At 35.5% G+C, this 20,000-nt stretch overlaps 1 protein-coding gene across 6 annotated transcripts in view; it reads right to left on the bottom strand.

Annotated features, from left to right (window-relative positions):
• The window catches only part of Esyt2 (extended synaptotagmin-like protein 2), a 103,952-nt gene that overhangs the window by 27,405 nt on the left and 56,547 nt on the right, over positions 1–20,000 (bottom strand). For 3 of the 6 annotated variants that reach the window (XM_070145527.1, XM_070145528.1, XM_070145530.1), the window contains exons 9-15: positions 15,438–15,486; positions 14,506–14,595; positions 14,306–14,401; positions 8,475–8,486; positions 5,856–5,999; positions 5,548–5,703; positions 5,033–5,318 (exon numbers count right to left, since the gene is read on the bottom strand). In XM_070145527.1, coding sequence (XP_070001628.1) covers positions 5,033–5,318; positions 5,548–5,703; positions 5,856–5,999; positions 8,475–8,486; positions 14,306–14,401; positions 14,506–14,595; positions 15,438–15,486 — 833 coding nt within the window. Of the gene's footprint in view, positions 1–5,032; positions 5,319–5,547; positions 5,704–5,855; positions 6,000–8,474; positions 8,487–14,305; positions 14,402–14,505; positions 14,596–15,437; positions 15,487–17,875; positions 17,968–20,000 lie in introns of all 6 variants that reach the window. The other 3 variants (XM_070145529.1, XM_070145531.1, XM_070145532.1) reach the window with 3 other exon arrangements.

The following is a 20,000-nucleotide window of genomic DNA, read 5'->3' as shown; positions in this document are numbered from 1 at the left end:
TCTGGATAAAAGATGCTATACAGCATACAAATTACCTCACACTCACTAATAGGCAGAAAAACACAACTGTCACTGGGTCAAACAGAGTAGGGCCTACAACATGAGTGAGAGTATGGGGGCTGAGTTGACAAACTTGCTATAGAGGGCCACATATATTAGAGGACATTAAGTGCATCATATTCATTATGAAAAAGTCTTGGGAAAAATTCTAATAGTTTTTGACAGGACTTGGCACATATTTAGCAACTAACCATGATTATGGCCAATGCATACAAACAAAACCCAGTAACTACATAAAAAATGGTCTTTGTTATGCATTCTGTAAGAAGAGACACTGAACAAATTTATTTTCTTGAAGCTGTTGAAAGCATTTCCAGATCTCAGGTATAAAACCATGATACAACTCAAGAGAGCAATATACACATAATCTATGCATAACTAATGCATTGTATATGGAACATGACTGGTAACAAATCTTGTATAGCAGGATTAAAAAAGGATGCAATACTTTATGACCCCCTATGGTTACAGTATAACCCAAGAGATGGATAGTACACAGCATTATATTTCTTATCCTATTTTCACTTAATTTCTTTTCTTCATGTGAACATACTTCAAAGAAATTCCTCTTTTCTCAAAACCTAATTTGAAGCTCAAAGTACTGTAATATTTCTGGAAGATAATATATACATCATTGCCATTTAGTATCTGCCCAAAAAGCTAAGCATAAAATGAACTTATACATAACACCACACTGCAAGCAGTTTTTGTATTTCAGCATTAATCAAGACATTATCAAACAAATAATTAGAAGAGAAAAAATATGCATAATATACAAACTGCCTGATAAAAAATGGACACAAACCAAGAAGATGAATAACACAGAGGATGAGAAAGGCCAAGCTTACTCCAGTAGATGTTACTGAAGCACATGGGAAGAGGGGGGAGGAGGGTGCACACCATGCAGGGAATCAAGCCCAGCTCTTATGACCCCTTGATGTGTGTGGAGGTTGCTGTTACAGATTATCAACTCTCACTATCCAGGGCTCCTTCTCAAAAAAATATATTTATAAAAGATGTTAAACTTTACTTTTTCCCTAACATTCATGCAGATAAAAGAATGTCAATATTGAACTTAAATTTCTGAAAAATTCTGCTTTAAGTAGCTATTCAAAAAGAAAAAAATGCAGATAAGGGCATTCTACTTAACTTTTGTTTGCTTTTATCAGAGTAGAACACAGATTATTTGTTTATGATGTAACTTTTTGTAAATCAAATAGTCAGTCAAGTAACTTACCAGAGTAGATCAAGATAACAAAACATAAAACAATAATAAAGTAAAAATAATGTTAAGCACTCCAACTTAAAAACAATTAGAATAAAACTGCTACATGTTGTGAAGTTATATTTTCTGTTAGAAGTATTATTACCCACCAACAAACATTATGCAGAGATACATTTATGCAGAGGCAATGCAGTGCGCAGAAATCCAGTCTCCTTAACCCCTAGCCGACGGGTGGCATGTACGTACATGCCATGGCTGTTGTGGACAGAGAGACGGGTGGCATCGTGTCATGCCCATTCCCACGCCACTGGCTCGTCGGACGGAGTTTGTTTTTTTCCAACAGTAGCAGCTTCATTTATATGGTAAAGAGTTTAGGCAATGGCACCTTCAAAATTTTAATATTTCTATAAATTATAGCAAAAAAAAAGCTTTTAGATACTAAATGTCGCTCGCAAACTACCGATAGAGCCAGGTGCAAACAGGGGAAACTGCCGATGCGTGCCAACAAGCCCGTCCATACGTCCACTTGCCAAACATTTTTACCCGTCGGCATTGGGTTAAAAGATTTCTGGATTTCCTTGATTGCTGTGGGTCAAAATAATAAAACCAAGCAGGGCTGCTATGACAGTTTGGTGGTGGTGGTGATAGTGGTGTTGGTGATGGTAGTGTTGGTGGTGGTGATGGCAGTGGTGGTGGTGGTGGTGGTGATAGTGGTGGTGGTGGTGGTGGTGATAGTGGTGGTGGTGGTGATAGTGGTGGTGATGGTGGTGGTGATAGTGGTGTTGGTGATGGTAGTGCTGGTGATGGTGATGGTAGTGTTGGTGGTGGTGGTGATAGTGGTGTTGGTGATGGTGATGGTAGTGTTGGTGGTGGTGATGGTAGTGTTGGTGGTGGTGATGGTAGTGTCGGTGGTGGTGATGGTAGTGTTGGTGGTGGTGATGGTAGTGTTGGTGGTGGTGATGGTAGTGTTGGTGGTGGTGTTGGTGGTGATGGTGGTGGTGATAGTGTTGTTGGTGGTGATGGTAGTGTTGGTGGTGGTGATGATGATGATGATGATGATGATGATGATGATGATGATGATGATGATGATGATGATGATGGTTGTGGTGGTGATGGTGGTGATAGTGGTGTTGGTGATGGTGATGGTAGTGTTGGTGGCGATGGTAGTGTTGGTGGTGGTGATGGTAGTGTTGGTGGTGGTGATGGTCATGGTGTTAGTGATAGTGGTGTTGGTGATGGTGATGGTAGTGTTGGTGGTGGTGATGGTCATGGTGATAGTGATAGTGGTGTTGGTGATGGTGATGGTAGTGTTGGTGTTGGTGGTGGTGGGGGTGATGATGGTGATGGTGGTGGTGGTGATGATGGTGATGGTGGTGGTGATAGTGGTGATGGTGATAGTGGTGTTGGTGATAGTGGTGTTGGTGATAGTGGTGTTGGTGATAGTGGTGGTGATAGTGGTATTGATGGTGGTGATAGTGTTGATGGTGGTGATAGTGTTGATGGTGGAGATAACGGTGTTGGTGGTGGTGATAGTGGTGTTGGTGGTGGTGTTAGTGGTGATGGTGGTGGTAATAGTGGTGGTAATAGTGGTGATGGTGGTGGTAATAGTGGTGATGGTGGTGGTGAGAGTGGTGATGGTGGTGGTGATGCTCATCTTGATGGTATTGGTATTAATGATGATGATGGTGCTGGTTGTGGTGATGGTGGTGGTGATGGTTATGGTGATGGTGATGGTGGTGGTAGTGGTGGTGGTAGTGGTGGTGGTAGTGGTGGCGGTAGTGGTGGCGGTGTTGGTGGTATTGGTATTGGTGGTGGTGTTGGTGTTGGTGGTAGTGGTGGTGTTGGTGGTAGTGGTGGTGGTGTTGGTAGTGGTGGTGTTGGTGGTAGTGGTGGTGATGGTGTTGGTGGTGATGGTGTTGGTGGTGGTGGTGATGGTGTTAGTGGTGGTGGTGATGGTGGTGATGATGTTAGTGGTGGTGTTGATGGTGTTAGTGGTGTTGATGGTGTTAGTGGTACTGTGGTGTTGATGGTGTTAGTGGTGGTGTTGATGGTGTTAGTGGTGGTGTGATGTTAATGGTGTTAGTGGTGGTGTGGTGTTAGTGGTGGTGGTGATGGTGTAAGTGGTGGTGGTGATGGTGTAAGTGGTGGTGGTGATGGTGTAAGTGGTGGTGGTGATGGTGTAAGTGGTGGTGGTGATGGTGGTGTTAGTGGTGGTGGTGATGGTGGTGTTAGTGGTGATGGTGATGGTGTTAGTGGTGGTGGTGGTGACAGTGTTAGTGGTGGTGGTGACAGTGTTAGTGGTGGTGGTGATGGTGTTAGTGGTGGTGGTGATGGTGTTAGTGGTGGTGGTGATGGTGTTAGTGGTGTTGGTGATGGTGTTAGTGGTGGTGGTGATGGTGTTAGTGGTGGTGGTGATGGTGTTAGTGGTGGTGGTGATGGTGTTAGTGGTGGTGGTGATGGTGTTAGCGGTGGTGGTGATGGTGTTAGTGGTGGTGGTGATGGTGTTAGTGGTGGTGGTGATGGTGTTATTGGTGGTGGTGATGGTGTTAGTGGTGGTGGTGATGGTGTTAGTGGTGGTGGTGATGGTGTTAGTGGTGGTGGTGATGGTGTTAGTGGTGTTGGTGATGGTGTTAGTGGTATTGGTGATGGTGTTTGTGGTGGCGGTGATGGTGTTAGTGGTGGTGGTGATGGTGTTAGTGATGGTGGTGGTGATGGTGGTGATGTGGTGGTATTGGTGTTGATGGTAGTGGTGGTTGTTTATATGTATATGCATATCCAAACAAACACCTATATAAACAGCAGTTCAATTGCAAACCTGCAGTTGGGACAATAGTCATTTTAGGCCTAGCCACAAACTATACTGTTGTGTAATATTACATCACAAGTAAATCAGGGCCCGTCATCATAGGGTTAATTCTTAATCAAGAAAACATTAATCATTCAGGCATAATGTAAAACATCAGTAGGAGACTACAGAAAGTGATATGCATTCAACTATAAAAAAGGATCTACCACCACATTCACAACTGACTGTGTACAGCATCTAAATTCCAATACAAATATGTATTTGATGGTTTTATCTGCTGTCTTTTGTTCTTGTTAAATTCACAGCTGTATTTTCCATGTTATTTGTTATCAAATAAAAGCACTTCACAGGATACAAGGGAAGTCTGAAGGGATAGAAAATTAGAATAAAAGAATGGGATTTGATAAATCTGGAATAACCTAGACACCATGTTCATATATTCCTTGTGTTAATGTACAACTTCAAGAGTATATATACATTAAACAGCAAATGAAAAGCAAGCGTTTCACAGTTTTGCTTGTAAAAGAAATAATGTCTAAAACAATTCATGCCTCCAACTTCAATACATAATAAAAATTTACTTACGGACTCTAGAACAACTAGGTCAAATGGACACCTGTTTCAGTGTTGCACTCAATGAACATAGCCATGTAATAAATAAAAGAACACACACTGCTTAACCTAGTTACAAAAGTTACACATAAAATATAAATAAAGCAATTATCTCCTCAATCTATGATCCTTCCTACCATAAAAATCTAAGTTCTACTGCACTGATAAGGCATAACAAAACATGCATTTAGCTGTAAAAGCTTAATCTCAAAGAAGAAAATGGAAATGAAAGCCCAAAGACTCATGAGCTGTACTACTTTGAGAGACAAGCAGTCCATGGTCATGCCATCTACTAACTCTGAGCCCTGGACATCATGAGAGTGTCTTACCAGCATCTGTGGCCACACTTGGGCCTTCACTCTGGTCTGCCATCGACCCAGGTTCCCTTACAGGGGCAGACTTTTGTTCAGGACCATCAGCAGGAATAGGATCAGGAATGCCAACTGACTCTTTGGATGGGACAGGAGGTGCAGGTGTGGATGGTGGTATGGAGGAGGAGGAAGAGGAAGGAGGAGGTTCTGATATGGCAGCAGGAGATGAGGACGAGATTTCCGTCTCACCCTTTTCCTGAGGACCACCATCTCCATCATCAGTTTTGAGGGCAGTCTTCAAGATCTGTGAAAAGTAAAACCAAGAAATTCATTCTATATACCTGAAAATTTAGATCAACTAGAGAAACCAAAAATATTGAGTTTACAGTAACTATTTTAAATACATTACATCACATCCAGCAAGACAAAGTAAAGGAACTTTATATATCATAAACATTATATATTAGTCATAGTACCTATATTACCATCACCAACACTTAAAGAATTGGGAAAGATTTCATATATGCACTCACCCTCAAAGTTATGTTCAGTTTTAATGTTGACAGACCTCCAGAGGCCCCACTTAAGCTGTAGTCTTCACCAACAACTTCCATTTTGCGCTCCTTCAAGAAGACGTTGAGGTCTAGCTCCACCTTACCTTGGATCTGGTTGGTCTTCTGATCAATTACCTGAAATAAGAGAGAGTAGGTAACTATACATATAAAAAACAAAGACAAAATGAAAAAGGACAAAAATGTTACAATAACAATAATCTTAATTCTCACTTTTCTAAGAGCCTAAAAGAATTTCTCATCAAATTTCATGGTATCTTGAGACATACCTCAAGCTTCAACTCTTGGGTCCGTGGGTTACGGACAAGGAAGGTGAATCCCTCCTCAAAGACTGGGTCATTCGTTCGCTGCCGTACAGCCGTCTCTCCCTTCTCGTTGCCAACATAGAGCCTCACAAATGGATCTGGGATTTGCTGGAAATACAGTTGTTCAGATAAAATCTTTTCACAGCTTCAGGACATTCAGTTATAAATAAAATCTATTGTTATCCTGTCTATGAACGTTCTGTGAGCATTCATATTTCATTGGTATTTCTACAGATTTGACAAACGTGATGAAGAAACGAACAGTCATAAATAACAAATATTCCATAAAAGCACCATTTTACAATAATTTCTCCAAAATATCCCAGCTTCCCTGTGAAATTAAAACTAAAATTCTAGAGGAAATCAACATTGTGACACCATTTAAGCAATACACCATAGTCCCAAAACAAATATGTGATTCAGGTCTTTGCCATCAGTATAGCAATCACATCTAGCACTATAAGCTCCGAATTCTGAACATCACCTTTCAACATGGAAAAATTACAAGCATAAAATACAGAGGGAAATGGTGAAGAAAATGTCTCATCACCTCACACAAAGAGAAATGACTGATGCAAAGGCAGATTGTCTAACTGCTAAAGTCTATCAGCTGTCCAGCTGTCTTGGGTTGTAAAAGTAAAAGAAGTACAAGTGGAAGATAATTCACAGAACTAAACACATCTGTCTACGCAAGAGAAAGGGAACACAAAGAGATATTTGGCATAAAGCTGTACTCAAACCTTGCTTTTCCGCCCAGAAAATTTAGGGCTCGCCCTTTCCTGGCATCCACAATTCCAAAAGATAAGAAAAAATAGTTAATTAAAATTTGCTGATATATACACTGTATTCTGGATATATTGCATGCATTGCATTACTTGACGCTGCTTTGAAGAAAAAAAATACATATAGATTCAAATATGAAGATAAGTAAAACAATCTTGTAAATTCAGCATATACAATCTAACAAGGACAAAATTCTCTGTATAATGAAAATAATAGAATACTTCAATTTCGAAAGTAAAACTATATGATGACAATGGAAATATCACAGATCTTTATGGCATGAAACAGATTTACAAGTTTTCAGTTGAATTAAAAATACTGTAATACTCATTCCAAGCAACATTTAGCAAGTTACCAACATTCATTCACAGTAACAATTCAACATCCATGGGACATGCAAACACAGAATAAAGTCCCAAAGGCACTTACAACATAACTAAACATTTTTTCAATAGAATAAAAGAAATATAGTTAAATTCAATCATGCAATGTTGGTTTCTTTGTGAGATGACTTGAGAATAACTGCTGGATCTGTTTGCAAAATCCCTGCTCATTCTTCATAGCATGTTTTGATAATTTTCTTTTGCTGATTTGTCAAAGAAAAGTCAAGGCCTGAGTACAACACTTCATAACTAATCTGGAGATATGATATGTGCAAAAAAAAAAGGTTGTCTAAAACAGACATCTTTTTGTAATTCATTATGAAGGGAAATTTCTTTAAAAATAATAATATAAAGAAAAACGTTATTTCACTGCTCTGAAATATCAAATCTGTTATTTCTATAAAACATCATGGAGTTCCAACATCAGACATATCTACAGGCCTAACCCTTGATTTGACAAAGGATGCAACACCCCATATTCTGAAAAGTTGCAAACAAATTTGAGGCTTGCATACACAAGGGTCTCATCAGTATGACAGTCATACAAGTTTGACTACAAGATGAATCTACCAAGGGTAAGGTTTTCTTGACTTATGAAGAAGGATCAGATATGCAAGAGAAGACAATCTGATGAAAAATAGGAATGGAAGAATTAGAGTCAAATGTCATATAGTAAAGGTGAAAATGGCAAGACCATTAAACAGACTTATCAATCCATTTGATACAACAGGTCTAATAACAATGAATCACATAGAGTTCTTTTTGGCTACATCTAAACCAATTATGCTATTCACCAAGCAGATTGTTGAAAATACCTGCCATGTTATGGATTCTGTGGATATCATAAGGTCATAATGATTAATGTCACTCACACTCACTATTGGCCATGCAGGATTTTTTTCTCATACTGTAAATCATTAGCCAAAACAGAGAATACATATAAAATTTGAATATTTTAAAAATAAATCACTCGTCAGTAAATGCCATAAGGGATAAGCAAAAACATACATTATAAAATGTTAAACAAGTGAATGAATTCACATGAACATTCCATACTCAAAATATATACAAATTATAATAATCACATAGCAGGTTAGTTCACTCGTCTGTGGGGCCTGTGTAGACAAAGAGATTGTACAATTAGCACCTGCAAAACAAGGATAGACACACTAGGCAATTAATAGACTAACACCATACTCACCAAAATAAAATATTCACCACAACCACATTTTCTAACTGCATAAACCTTAACATGCAATATAAGGTTGTAAAGCAAAACTGATGACAAATACTACTCAGACATAAAACATCAAAACACTTTCATCTCTGAAACCAGACTGTGACAAGACAAGGAAGCAAAAGGAATTGCGACTAAGTGCGACATTCACAGGCATGCAATAACTTTACACTTCTTTACCTTATGTGACGGCTGTTGAAGAGTATGAAGAAGAAGAGAACATACAGGCTGTGATTAATACTTGATACATGAATGAAAAAAAAAGTAAATTACAATTGAACTAAACAAAAGATGAGGAAAAATAGGCAAATACTTTTTTACAATAACAAAAGCTAAATATCTTTATAGAGTACATTTCATGCTTAGAACAATTAGTGACTGAATTTTAACAAAATTCAACACTTATTCCATATGTGAATAAAATACAATTATGTCATGCAGCACTTCTTGCAATATGCACATTACTGAACTACCAAATTTATATTTATATAGCAGATTCACCAACGTAGGAGGAATGAGTTAATCAACTAAAATATTCCTTTAAATCTTTTAAAAAATAAAGTAACTGATGCAGTTTTCACGAAGTGTCTATGACTGTTCTTTGCAAGTCTATCTATGATTTGTGCTATTGCCATATCTCAAAGTAATCAGAACACTTACAATGCTATACAAATAATTGACTGCAACAATAATAAACTACTATTCTAATAAATCTTACTCATATATACTATACCCCCCATGCACTTAATTGTAATTTGGGCAGCCATATTCTTGTTGAACTACATCCGCTGTGAAGACCCTAGCACCATTTGTATTTGTAAATACTGTAAATATATAGGAAATGGATCAAGTAACTGTTAACAATAAGTCAGAATGGGCCTCCAAATTTTATTTGTCATTACCAATTTATGGTTAACTTCATTTGTCTTAGACAACAATTTTGTCTATGACTCCCCATGAAAATGTCTTTGACTGACAGATTTTTTTCTATGACAACCATAATTTCAAGACAGGTGGAAGTGACCTACACGTAGGGGCTGTCTGTAAAACTACAATGCAAATTAATACAAATTTGAAGGTAATTCTACTTCAGAAGTTATTTACTGTCAAACATTGATTTAGCAATTTCCTACATTTTTACTCATATTTCCTATTCATGTCTCAGGACTGTCTTTAAATTTGTTCTTGTGCAATGTTTTCCATGTTAAAGATTATTCTACACTGGAAATAAAGAAGAAAGTTTGGAGGCTCCTTTTTATTTATTGTCAAACATAAACTGAGCCATCACCTACATTTCACCTGCTAGATTCTATCAAAAAAATACATATAGCACCACATGCATTCACAACTGATGTAATGACAACAAATATAGGGATGCCACATTACATGTAGATGTACTAAATACGTAATAATAATGTAAGTAATATTTATTGCAACATTTATGTTGTTATATTGTTAAAACAGATTCTCAAGATATGGCCTATAACAGTTTTAATGTTTTGAGTACCAGTGTTACTTTTGAGATGTGACAACAGTGCAAATCATAGACAAAATCAAAATGTGAAAAATATCCCAAGAAATTGAATAGTAGCAAATGTTTATTGACCTGAAGAGAATATATCGATATAAAGGGTCAAGTTATTTTTGTTCTCATTTCAATTCACCCAGACACTTTATTTTTTTGCATGGAGCTTTTTCACTTAACCCACATCATACCTGGACCAAGTGTCTTCATTAGTATTTCTCCTAATCTTTTACAAGAATTTGATATAATTTTTTCAGTCAAAACAGAATATATAAAATTCTTTGATATCATATTGAGAGCAAAATAAGGCTTCTGATACATGAAATATGTTCTTTTTCTTTCTGGTGCATAGGTTACAGTTGTCAGATATGATCATACCTATCTATTATAACCTTTGCACTAGGCTTTAAGGGTTAAAAATAAATTTCATATCATACTGCTTACCTCAAAAAGGCAAAATTATCATTACCTGCAAGATATATGTATTGAAAATGTACTGACTGCAATACACTAGTATGAGCAATATCAGCATATTGTAATTTTTACTTTTGATATACAAGCATAGCTTTTCCCATGGCTATGGGGGAATACTGATAGTGCAAACTATTGTTAAATCAACAAAAGGAAATATTACAACATGCTAGTGCACAAAAATTAATCTAAGAAATAAGGTGCATATAGCAAATGAAACTCATTTCAAAATCATCAATGCATTAACTGAACTTTAAACATTGTGATAAACTATAATGCTTTGCAAAGTAATAAATTACTGACTTGGAAATATAATATCACTTGACAGATCAGCTACTACATGATTTTTCTGTAACAAACTGATGTCTATTAACACTGCTGATAATAAATATCCAGTTTAATAAAATACATATAGTCTCTCCATCATATCTAAAAACTGAGCCTCTCTGAAAAGAATATTCTTAGTTTTGTTACTGAAATGGTTAACTTGTCAGTAACAGGGTAAACAAAGAGCTTCCATATCAATATTTTTAAATCATCATGCTTTCCAATTTCTGCATCTCCACTTTTCTAGCATGTTGAATATCTTAAATATAAACCTCACGAAAAACTTACAAGGAAATACATTTATTAAAGCTCTGTCATAAATAACTACATTTCAGTCACAAAAGCAATCTTACACAAAAGTGCTCATGCAGAGCAAATAAAATGGAAATAGAAGATATAGACAGGCTTTTAAATGCAGAACCAGCAAGATATTAAAGCTGAGCATATTGAAAAGAAGGGAATCTTTGTCATCCTTTTTGGGGGGATAACAGAGTCAATGACTTTTTAACCCACTGGTAATATGAGATATTCTTTTATCACGAGAAAAAATATGAAAATAAAATTCATTTACTTGTTCATAATATTGCCCAATGTTTCCCATTACCAGAATAATCTTGGGACTTAGTTTTCCTACCTGTAAATCCTACCTATTTTTTAAGTAAATAGTTACTTCCTCCTTGTACAATACCTGCATAACTTCATTTATCATTTTCCCAAATATGATCCCTGTCAGATTATATATTTATATGCTAGGTAAACATTCATACATCTGTATAAAAACAGTTAGACATCATCAGTATTTCAGGTATTACCTTAGCCCCCTACTGGGGGATTACAAGACTATAATCATCATCCTCATTTAAATATCTGCCTTGATATTACTGGTAGTCATTAGAAGAAACTTGAACATCCATTTAAACATATATAATAATTATTTTCATTATATCTTAGTCATGATCTTGATATCTAAACTTGAAAAATAATATTTCAAAATGTTCGCAAATATACATATTTTGCATTGGGAATTCTTTTTATGAAACAAGTTTCAAATAACACTGATAATATTCCATAGAGAAATATCATTTTCAATACAGCCCTTGATATATTACATGTACAAAATAATGTTCACACTCCTTTTACAATTAGAGACTTTTAGCAATGTCCCCCATCATAATCTCTGTGAAGTACAAAACCTTTCATCCCAAATTTGTTAATCCTTTAGTGTTTGTGTCATCATGTGCCAAACCTCTTTAGTTCCTCTTAAATTGATAAAAACAAAAGAAAGTAATAAAGCCAATGCAAAATATAGCTATCACTTATCCCCTCTGATCTTGGTGAAATGATTATCACGTCAAGAAAAAATTTGGGTTGAGGGCCGGGAGTCATGAACATGCCTTCCTGGAACAAAATAGCCATTGGGAGGGTGATGCAAACTTGCCATAATAAGCGACGATGGAAAAGACTTGTACAAACATCTTGGAGGATGTTTAGGCTCATTTGACATTTAGAAGGGGATTTTTGCATTATTCCCATTGATAAATGAATGTGGAATGTAAAGTCAATAAACCATGACTGGAAGAGCGCTGGCTCCAGGAAGGACACCATTTCCATGCTCAGCAGTGTATTCCTGATCGCCATGACTGGAGGCATCAGTTTTATGATGGAAAACTGAAAATGAAAAAAAAAAGAAGAAAAAAAAAGAAGAAAAGAAAAAAAGAAAAAGAAAGGAAGAAAGAAAGAAAAAAAGAAAGAAAGAAAGAAAGAAAGAAAGAAAGAAAGAAAGAAAGAAAGAAAGAAAGAAAGAAAGAAAAAAAAATGTGTGTGTGTGTGTGTGTGTGTGTGTGTGTGTGTGTGTGTGTGTGTGCGTGTGCGTGTGCGTGTGCGTGTGCGTGTGTATGTGCATGTGCGTGTGTGTGTGTGTGTGTGTGTGTGTGTGTGTGTGTGTGTGTGTGTGTGTGTGTGTGTGTGTGTGTGTGTGTGTGTGTGTGTGTGTGTGTGTGTGTGAGTGCGTGTGCGTGTGCGTGTGTGTGTCTATATATATATATATATATATATATATATATATACATATATATATATATATATATATATATATATATATATATATATATATATATATATATATATATATGTATATATATATATATATATATATATATATATATATATATATATATATATATATATATATATAACACAAATAACAAAATGCTACCTTTTTTCCTTGCACTGAGTTATTTACTACATAGAGTTATGATATGTAGACTGAGCAAGGAAAAAGTCTATTACCATCCAGATAAAGCAAATCAAAAGTGCTCATGTGCACCCAGCCTATGCACCACACACCAGCAGAGTGGCCACTTACGTGAGCCTAATGCCTGTACTTTCAGCCATGTGACTGCCATGACGCAACTAGATTCAAGGGGTTAATATTCATGAAAGTTCTATTCCTCGACCCCTAAACAAACGTAAAAAGTTCTAGGGTGCAAGGTATAGATGGGGTATGGTAGTCACATAATTTCCAAAATCATTATATACTGATTATCATCACATCAATTAAAAGGCCAACAATAAGCCCACATTGGTTAACCCTTTGGAACTGGTTGCATCAATGATATCACGGAGCTCAAAACCCTGGGCAATTGGTTACATAAGTGGCCAATATCAAAAGCATGCAGCGCATAAGCCAGGCGCACATGAACACCCATAAGCAATGACAAGACTCTGTGCCTCCACTTTGAAAAGTTATTTTGTGAAAACTTTCTAAGCTTTATCACCATTTTCCAATGTCCATAACAGTCTTTTGAATTGCTTTATGCAAATGGTAATTACTTATTTTCCATATCATCTCTCTATGTAATAAATAACTCAGTGCATGAAAAAAAGGAACATTTGGTTATTTGTGTCATATATCTTATTTTTTCTTAATTTTCAATTTTACGTAATACAGCCTGCGCCGCCGGCACAGCAACTAGGAAGACGGTGCACAGCATGAAAATGGCTCCAGACAGCACTCTTCCAGTCACTGCCTACGTACATTACATTCCACATTCATTTATCGATGAGAATAACACTAAAGCCCCCCTTCTAAGAGCCAAATGAGTCAAATCACACTCCAAGAGGTTAGTGCACTCATGGTGACTCTTTTCCGTCATCCTAGCCTTCACTCATGATGGCAGTTCGTGTCACACAAGCTGCGGCTAATTTCCACGGTTGACGGCATGTTCACATCACCCAGGCAGCTGCTGAAGTTTTTCCGTGATGTGACCGCAATGTCATCCGAGTCCAAGGGGTTAATATTGTAGAGAGTCTGTACTTTTTTTTTTGAAGTACAAATATATATAATAACTACACTAGTAGTGAGATACACTTTGTGGGGAGGATGCACACACTTGTTCAAAAAAAATAAAATCCAAACATACTTATTTGCTATTATCTCCAATTCAATATTTGCTTATATTTACTACTTATGTCTCACTCATATTTTCAGTTATTCTGATCCATTATGAGTGCAGCTTTTCACTTCTTGTTACTTTTATACATTTTTAAATGAAATGTGGCAAAGTTTGAGGTTAAGCAGATTTGCAAATGTCAGTTTCATGAAAGCAAAGAGCAAACTGTATTGACATGTGGATCAATCATAAAAGAGAGAGAAAGAAACATCACAGTTCTAAGATTGCTAACTTACATTGAGTTTCTTGGCAGAATCTACCCAGACCATGAGCACAGCACTATGAAGTGGGTTCTTCGTTGTCACCTGAAGGGCACGGATTTCCTCAAGTTGCTGCAGAAAAGAAGGATTTTAGAGAGACATACCACAAACTATTTTTAACTTTTTATCTTGAAAATTTCAAACCCTATCACTTTGAAAGAAAATCAAAGACTCACCAGCTGCAGAGAGTCAGCAGTGTCACTGAGATCCAACCAAGTGGCTCGGATGTGAATGCGACCTGACTTGGCCTCAGACAGCGGCACCCACTGGAATTCATCAAGTGTTTAAACATAATTTTCATCTCAATTTTTTCTGGTCACATATTCGTATGTATCCTGGCTTGAGATTAATATAATTTAAAAGAGCCATTATTTACTATCCTTCTCTATAGGCATCTAAAATGTCAACAGAATAGTGTTCACTTCTCTTAAAAGAATAGTCATCTTAAGCCAAAGTGTATATATAAACATTTGACTAAATCTAATGTACATGCAAAAAGAATATTATGACTTCACTACCAACATGCACCCATGTCCCACTCTTAATCCCTTCTCTCTACAGAAATCAGTAAAACTTTGAGATTCATCCATAACCTCAGTCTATTGCTGTTAACAACTTAAGCTCAAGTTGATAACTGATTATCAGGTAAATTAGGAAAATTGAGATGCCATGATGAAGAGGCTGAATTAAGAAACAGAGCCAAATGTATTGAATTAAACCAACTGAACCAACAGAGTTTATTTAAGACATGGATGAGGTGGCTGGTCACGTTAGTTGTCTGAATAGCTGAGATGACATGATGGTTAACCAAAAAAAAAAAAAAAAAAAAGGATAATACACATTTACATAACATTCACTACCATGTTTCTTGCAAACAAATTAAATCCCAAAAGATTTTCAAAACTCTTTTATAAAAGTATAAATGTATGGAAACTCAGTGTCAGCTTTTTAATTTCTCTCACAATCAGTACTTATCATAAGCCACTAATAACTACTGAAAACAACCAAAAATACATAAAAAGTATAAGTAAAATACCTTTTCTCAAAAATCCTTGATGCAAACACAAGAGAAACACAGCAGTACTCAAAAAAGTAGTTTATTACTCACCATATCTACTTCTCCATTCTTCCAAATTTCCTGAACATCCAAATTGGCTCTGAAGATGACATTAGCAAATTAGTAGAATAACCATGCTTAGATTTCATCTCAAAATTGACTGGCAGATATTTCATCCTATGGTCAACTGTGTTTTCACATATGAAGATCTTAATAACTTTTTAAATATTTTCTGTAAATACAAAAGCATGTAAAACAAGTAAATGTACAAGTCAGATAAAAACAATTAATGTGATAGCCTTATTATACCAATAATTAAAATTCTTAAAACACATGGAGATAGGACATTCAACCACTTTATGATCATCTTTATACCTTCAGTTTACTATATCTATATATAATCACAGCTTTGTATGTTTTTTTCTGTAAATAAAGAAGGGTAATGCAACTAACTGCTTATATTTCATCCAAATATGGAAAGTGGGATCAATATAAATAAATCCTGCTTATAAGCTAAAGAATTAAAGTTACGAACACTTAACATATACTAGTTCAATCTATTATCAAAATACAGAAAAAGTTTAACAAATCATATTACATGATATCTCTTAAGACTCAGAATTTCACTTTCCATTTTTCTCTATTTGAAAACTACAAAAACATAAATCAATCTAAGTAAATTAATATCCTTAATTTTTTTCTGAGTATTATATGGCTTAATGGGTCACAGCATAAAACAATGACAATAAACTGTGTGAATCTGAATCTGACTCTGCTGATAGCTGTTTAAAGTATTTTATGTATTAAATTAATTCTACAAATCTAAAATGTTGTCATTTTTCCTTTTCATCACAGAAATTATCTACCAATTAAATCATAACTGTATTTCACAGAACTTGACTATTGGTTCATTTGTCTCAAAAATTTTATTACACCTTGTTCTGCTTATGTTTATCACTTCCCAGTCTCCACGATACTGCTTTCCATTACTTTCATAATTACCCATCACTTGCAGCCATCATTATAGTATGAATGTCTAATTAGTCATAGATTATTTCTGCAAAGGTGCCTCACCTTGTCACAACCTCACTGTCTTCAATCAGTATATCTTAATTACATTACAGTCCATTTTCTATGCCATGAGGATACTAACTTACAGATATGATTATCAGGATTTTAAAAGTATGAGTGCCAAGAGGCAGACCTGAAGAAAAAAACTTTTTCTGTAATCTAAATGACCTAAAGCTTGTAAGTGACCCCCCCCCCACATACACCAAAAAGTCTGATCATATAGACACTGATGAATGTCCTATCAGTTTTACAAAATAAGCATAATGCAGTCCTATTATCATATTATAAATAATCAGATAACTTTGGTAATGCACACAAGGACAAAGGGCTTATAGAGCATGTCATAAATAACATCACATCCAATGCTTGTAAGATTAAGTCTTAAAGAATAAAGTTTTATTATGATTTAGTATGTGTTAATGTACACACACTGGCAAGTCCATCCTTTAAATAAAATATATAGATATATATATGAGTGAGTGAATATAAAGGTATGTTGATGCTTTTATTGGAGGGTAGATCTCATAATCTTATGAGAGGATATTTAATGTACCTGCTAGGAAGATTCCTAGGAAAACTAGAGAAAAAGCTGGTAAACATGATACTTTTTGTTAGTCACTGAGGGTAGTTTTGCGTTCAAAGTTGGAGGGAACAAGAATAAAAGTTGAGAAACACATTTTGAAAGCAATGTATTCTTATTCTTCTGTATGTTCCTTAATCATACAGATCCAAATCTAATTCATGCAGTTATCATTGTACAGCAGAGAATATTTGCATGCTATAAGCATTCAGAATATATCAAATTGCATAGCGTTTTATATGTTAGTATTACATGCACTAAATGCTCTCATGCTGAAAGTGTTATCTAATTCAGTTTCCTAAAAGTATACAAACTGAAGAAGTACACAGCTCAGAACAGGAAAGTAAGTACACCATAAGACAAACAAATCTATGGATTTTTTTAAAATGAAGTGCTGTCTTATTCACATTCTGGAATGATTCTTTACTAACCAATGAATTTTTAGGACTCTGATACTAATAAGTCAAATTCTGAGAGAGCATCACAAGATTTACCAATATATCCATTCCAGTAAAGATGTTCAACTATAGCCTGGGCAAATGTACATTTATATTATTCAAAACAAACATTTTCTTGACTCTTTCTTGAAGAGAAAAATAATTCTTAGGAGTACACAACAGTGGATATGGATAAAGATACTGACATTATAAAAACATTATATGATATAATGTGGCCAAATCTCTAATCAGTGTTGAATTAATTCAAAATCAGGCACAGTAACAGAAGAAATAATAATCATCATCATAATCAAACTTCCACTAACATAGACGATCTTCAATAATCAATTTTGACAGAAAATTTCAATTAAACCATATCTAACAAACACCATAATATTTACCTGAGAAGAAAATCATCTTTGCTCATGTGGTCATAATCAAAGACCTCGAAATGTATCTTGTTCCCAAACCTGGTGTCAGAACTACAAAAGTACTGCAAAAAGGTTTGGAAACAGCTTTAGAGCACAGATGGTTATGAAAGAACCATAGCTAAATGCATTCCAGATAGTTGCAGATGTTACTTGGCTACTAAAAATCATACACACAGCCGTGGAGTGTGAGGCACAGCTCAGACTGGGGTGTGTCACAAGATGGGTGACCTGAATGGTTATCTCCAAGTTTATAAATGAAAACATATACATATCTTCCTGATAAGTGCACCATAGGGTAGGATTAAAGAGGGTAACTGCACACTCCACAGGTTATTATGAAAGAAAAATGAGAAGCAGATATTAATATCTAATGCACAACAAAGCTAAATACTTGGTTCTACTCTTGACATGGATGGTTAGTAACTAACTAAAGACCACACGCAAAACAACATGTAGTCTTCTAGGAATGGTAGACTGTGAGACATCTTATGTTATATATAACTATGTATAATGCAAGACAAGAGTAAGCTATACAGTACAAAATACAATTAACAGATACTTCGTAACACAACATGTGGAAGCAAGCATTTGGGATGACAAGATATCCATGTGTGTTTTATGATAATTCTATGGACAAAAATGAGTGAAATATATCGCATTTCTTCTTTTTTTGGTGTCCCATTCCACTTGCCCAACTGAAAATTCTGTGTGATCAGCACATTGCTTAGTATTAAGTTCCCATGAATATAAATGATAGCTCTTGAGTTTCCAATATTTTTTAAAGTGTCACTGCAATATAATAATCAAAATTTATAATTGAACCATCATCTTGCATACCTTCAGCAAAACATGTACCTACAAAAGAAAGAAAGAAAGAAAGAAAGAAAGAAAAAAAAAAAAAAAAAAAAAAAAAAAATATATATATATATATATATATATATATATATATATATATATATATATATATATATATATAATTTATCTATCTATTTATCTACCTATCTATCCATCTATCCATTCCTCTATCTCACTATTGTATTCACCCAATTAACTAATCATTAAAACATAATGGAAAGAAAAAGTTAAGTGATGCCAGAAAGAAGACACTGAAGTAGAGTATTCCCAAGAAAAATATTGTACTAAACAATAATAACAAGTGTCTTTTCATATCAAATTTTGTTTAGCAGTCATGGTTTCCAAACCATTATTAACCCATTAACACCAGTATATTTTGAAGCCGAAAATAAAAGATTCCGGGCAGCTACAAAATCGGCGCATGGGGCTGGCCAGGACTCTGCCTGCGCGCCGGCAGCGGCCCGCTGCTGCAACAGAACACGAGCCCCAATACAGTGTCACACCGGCAGGACACCCAGCAATGTTTATTTTTTCGGGTGTCTCATACATGGGACACCTGTCGTTAGTGGGTTAAGAGTGATCATTCTCAAATGTTTCAAAATACAGATTGAATGGGAACCCCAAACTTCCAACTATAAAAAATGTCCTAACCTGGACCTAATGCTTGCACAAAAATAAAATGATCCTGTGATCTTCACAAATATTCATGAAATGTTCACTTAAGTTTCATTTAGCTGATGATGGTTCAAATTTACAAAATTAAACAAAATATCTATGTAGACAGAAAACTGCAATATTGAATTTTGTGATACCACTTCAACTTTGAGTGCAGTATGTGGATAACTTCATAAGTTCTTAATTTTTAGGAAAACAAAATTAAATAAATACCCAAAGAGAAATAAAAACAAAGAAAATGATTAATCATCCTCAGCTACTTTATATACCTTCAAAAGCTACCATAGAAAATATTCAAAGTTACTAAGTTATATACTAATCATCCTCTACATGAACTCTGAACATACAAATAAATGAGAAATGTGAAAGCTCATTCCCACAGTGAGCATGCGCAGTGCCAGGGACCCCTAGAGCAGTTACCTCCCTAAAAAATCATCATTCTTAGCTCCGGGAATGTTAGCATCCCAGTCCCAGCATTCAATATTGAAGGTCTGACGACGTACCACGTTGCATATTGCCTGTGAGGGGCAGCAGAAGGGATTACGTTCAGCTAAGGTTATTTTGA

The sequence above is a fragment of the Penaeus vannamei genome, chromosome 34, assembly GCF_042767895.1.
Source record: "Penaeus vannamei isolate JL-2024 chromosome 34, ASM4276789v1, whole genome shotgun sequence".
Classification (NCBI taxonomy): domain Eukaryota; kingdom Metazoa; phylum Arthropoda; class Malacostraca; order Decapoda; family Penaeidae; genus Penaeus; species Penaeus vannamei.
The sequence above is the reverse complement of the archived record's forward strand: the minus strand, read 5'-3'. Positions and strand labels throughout refer to the sequence as shown.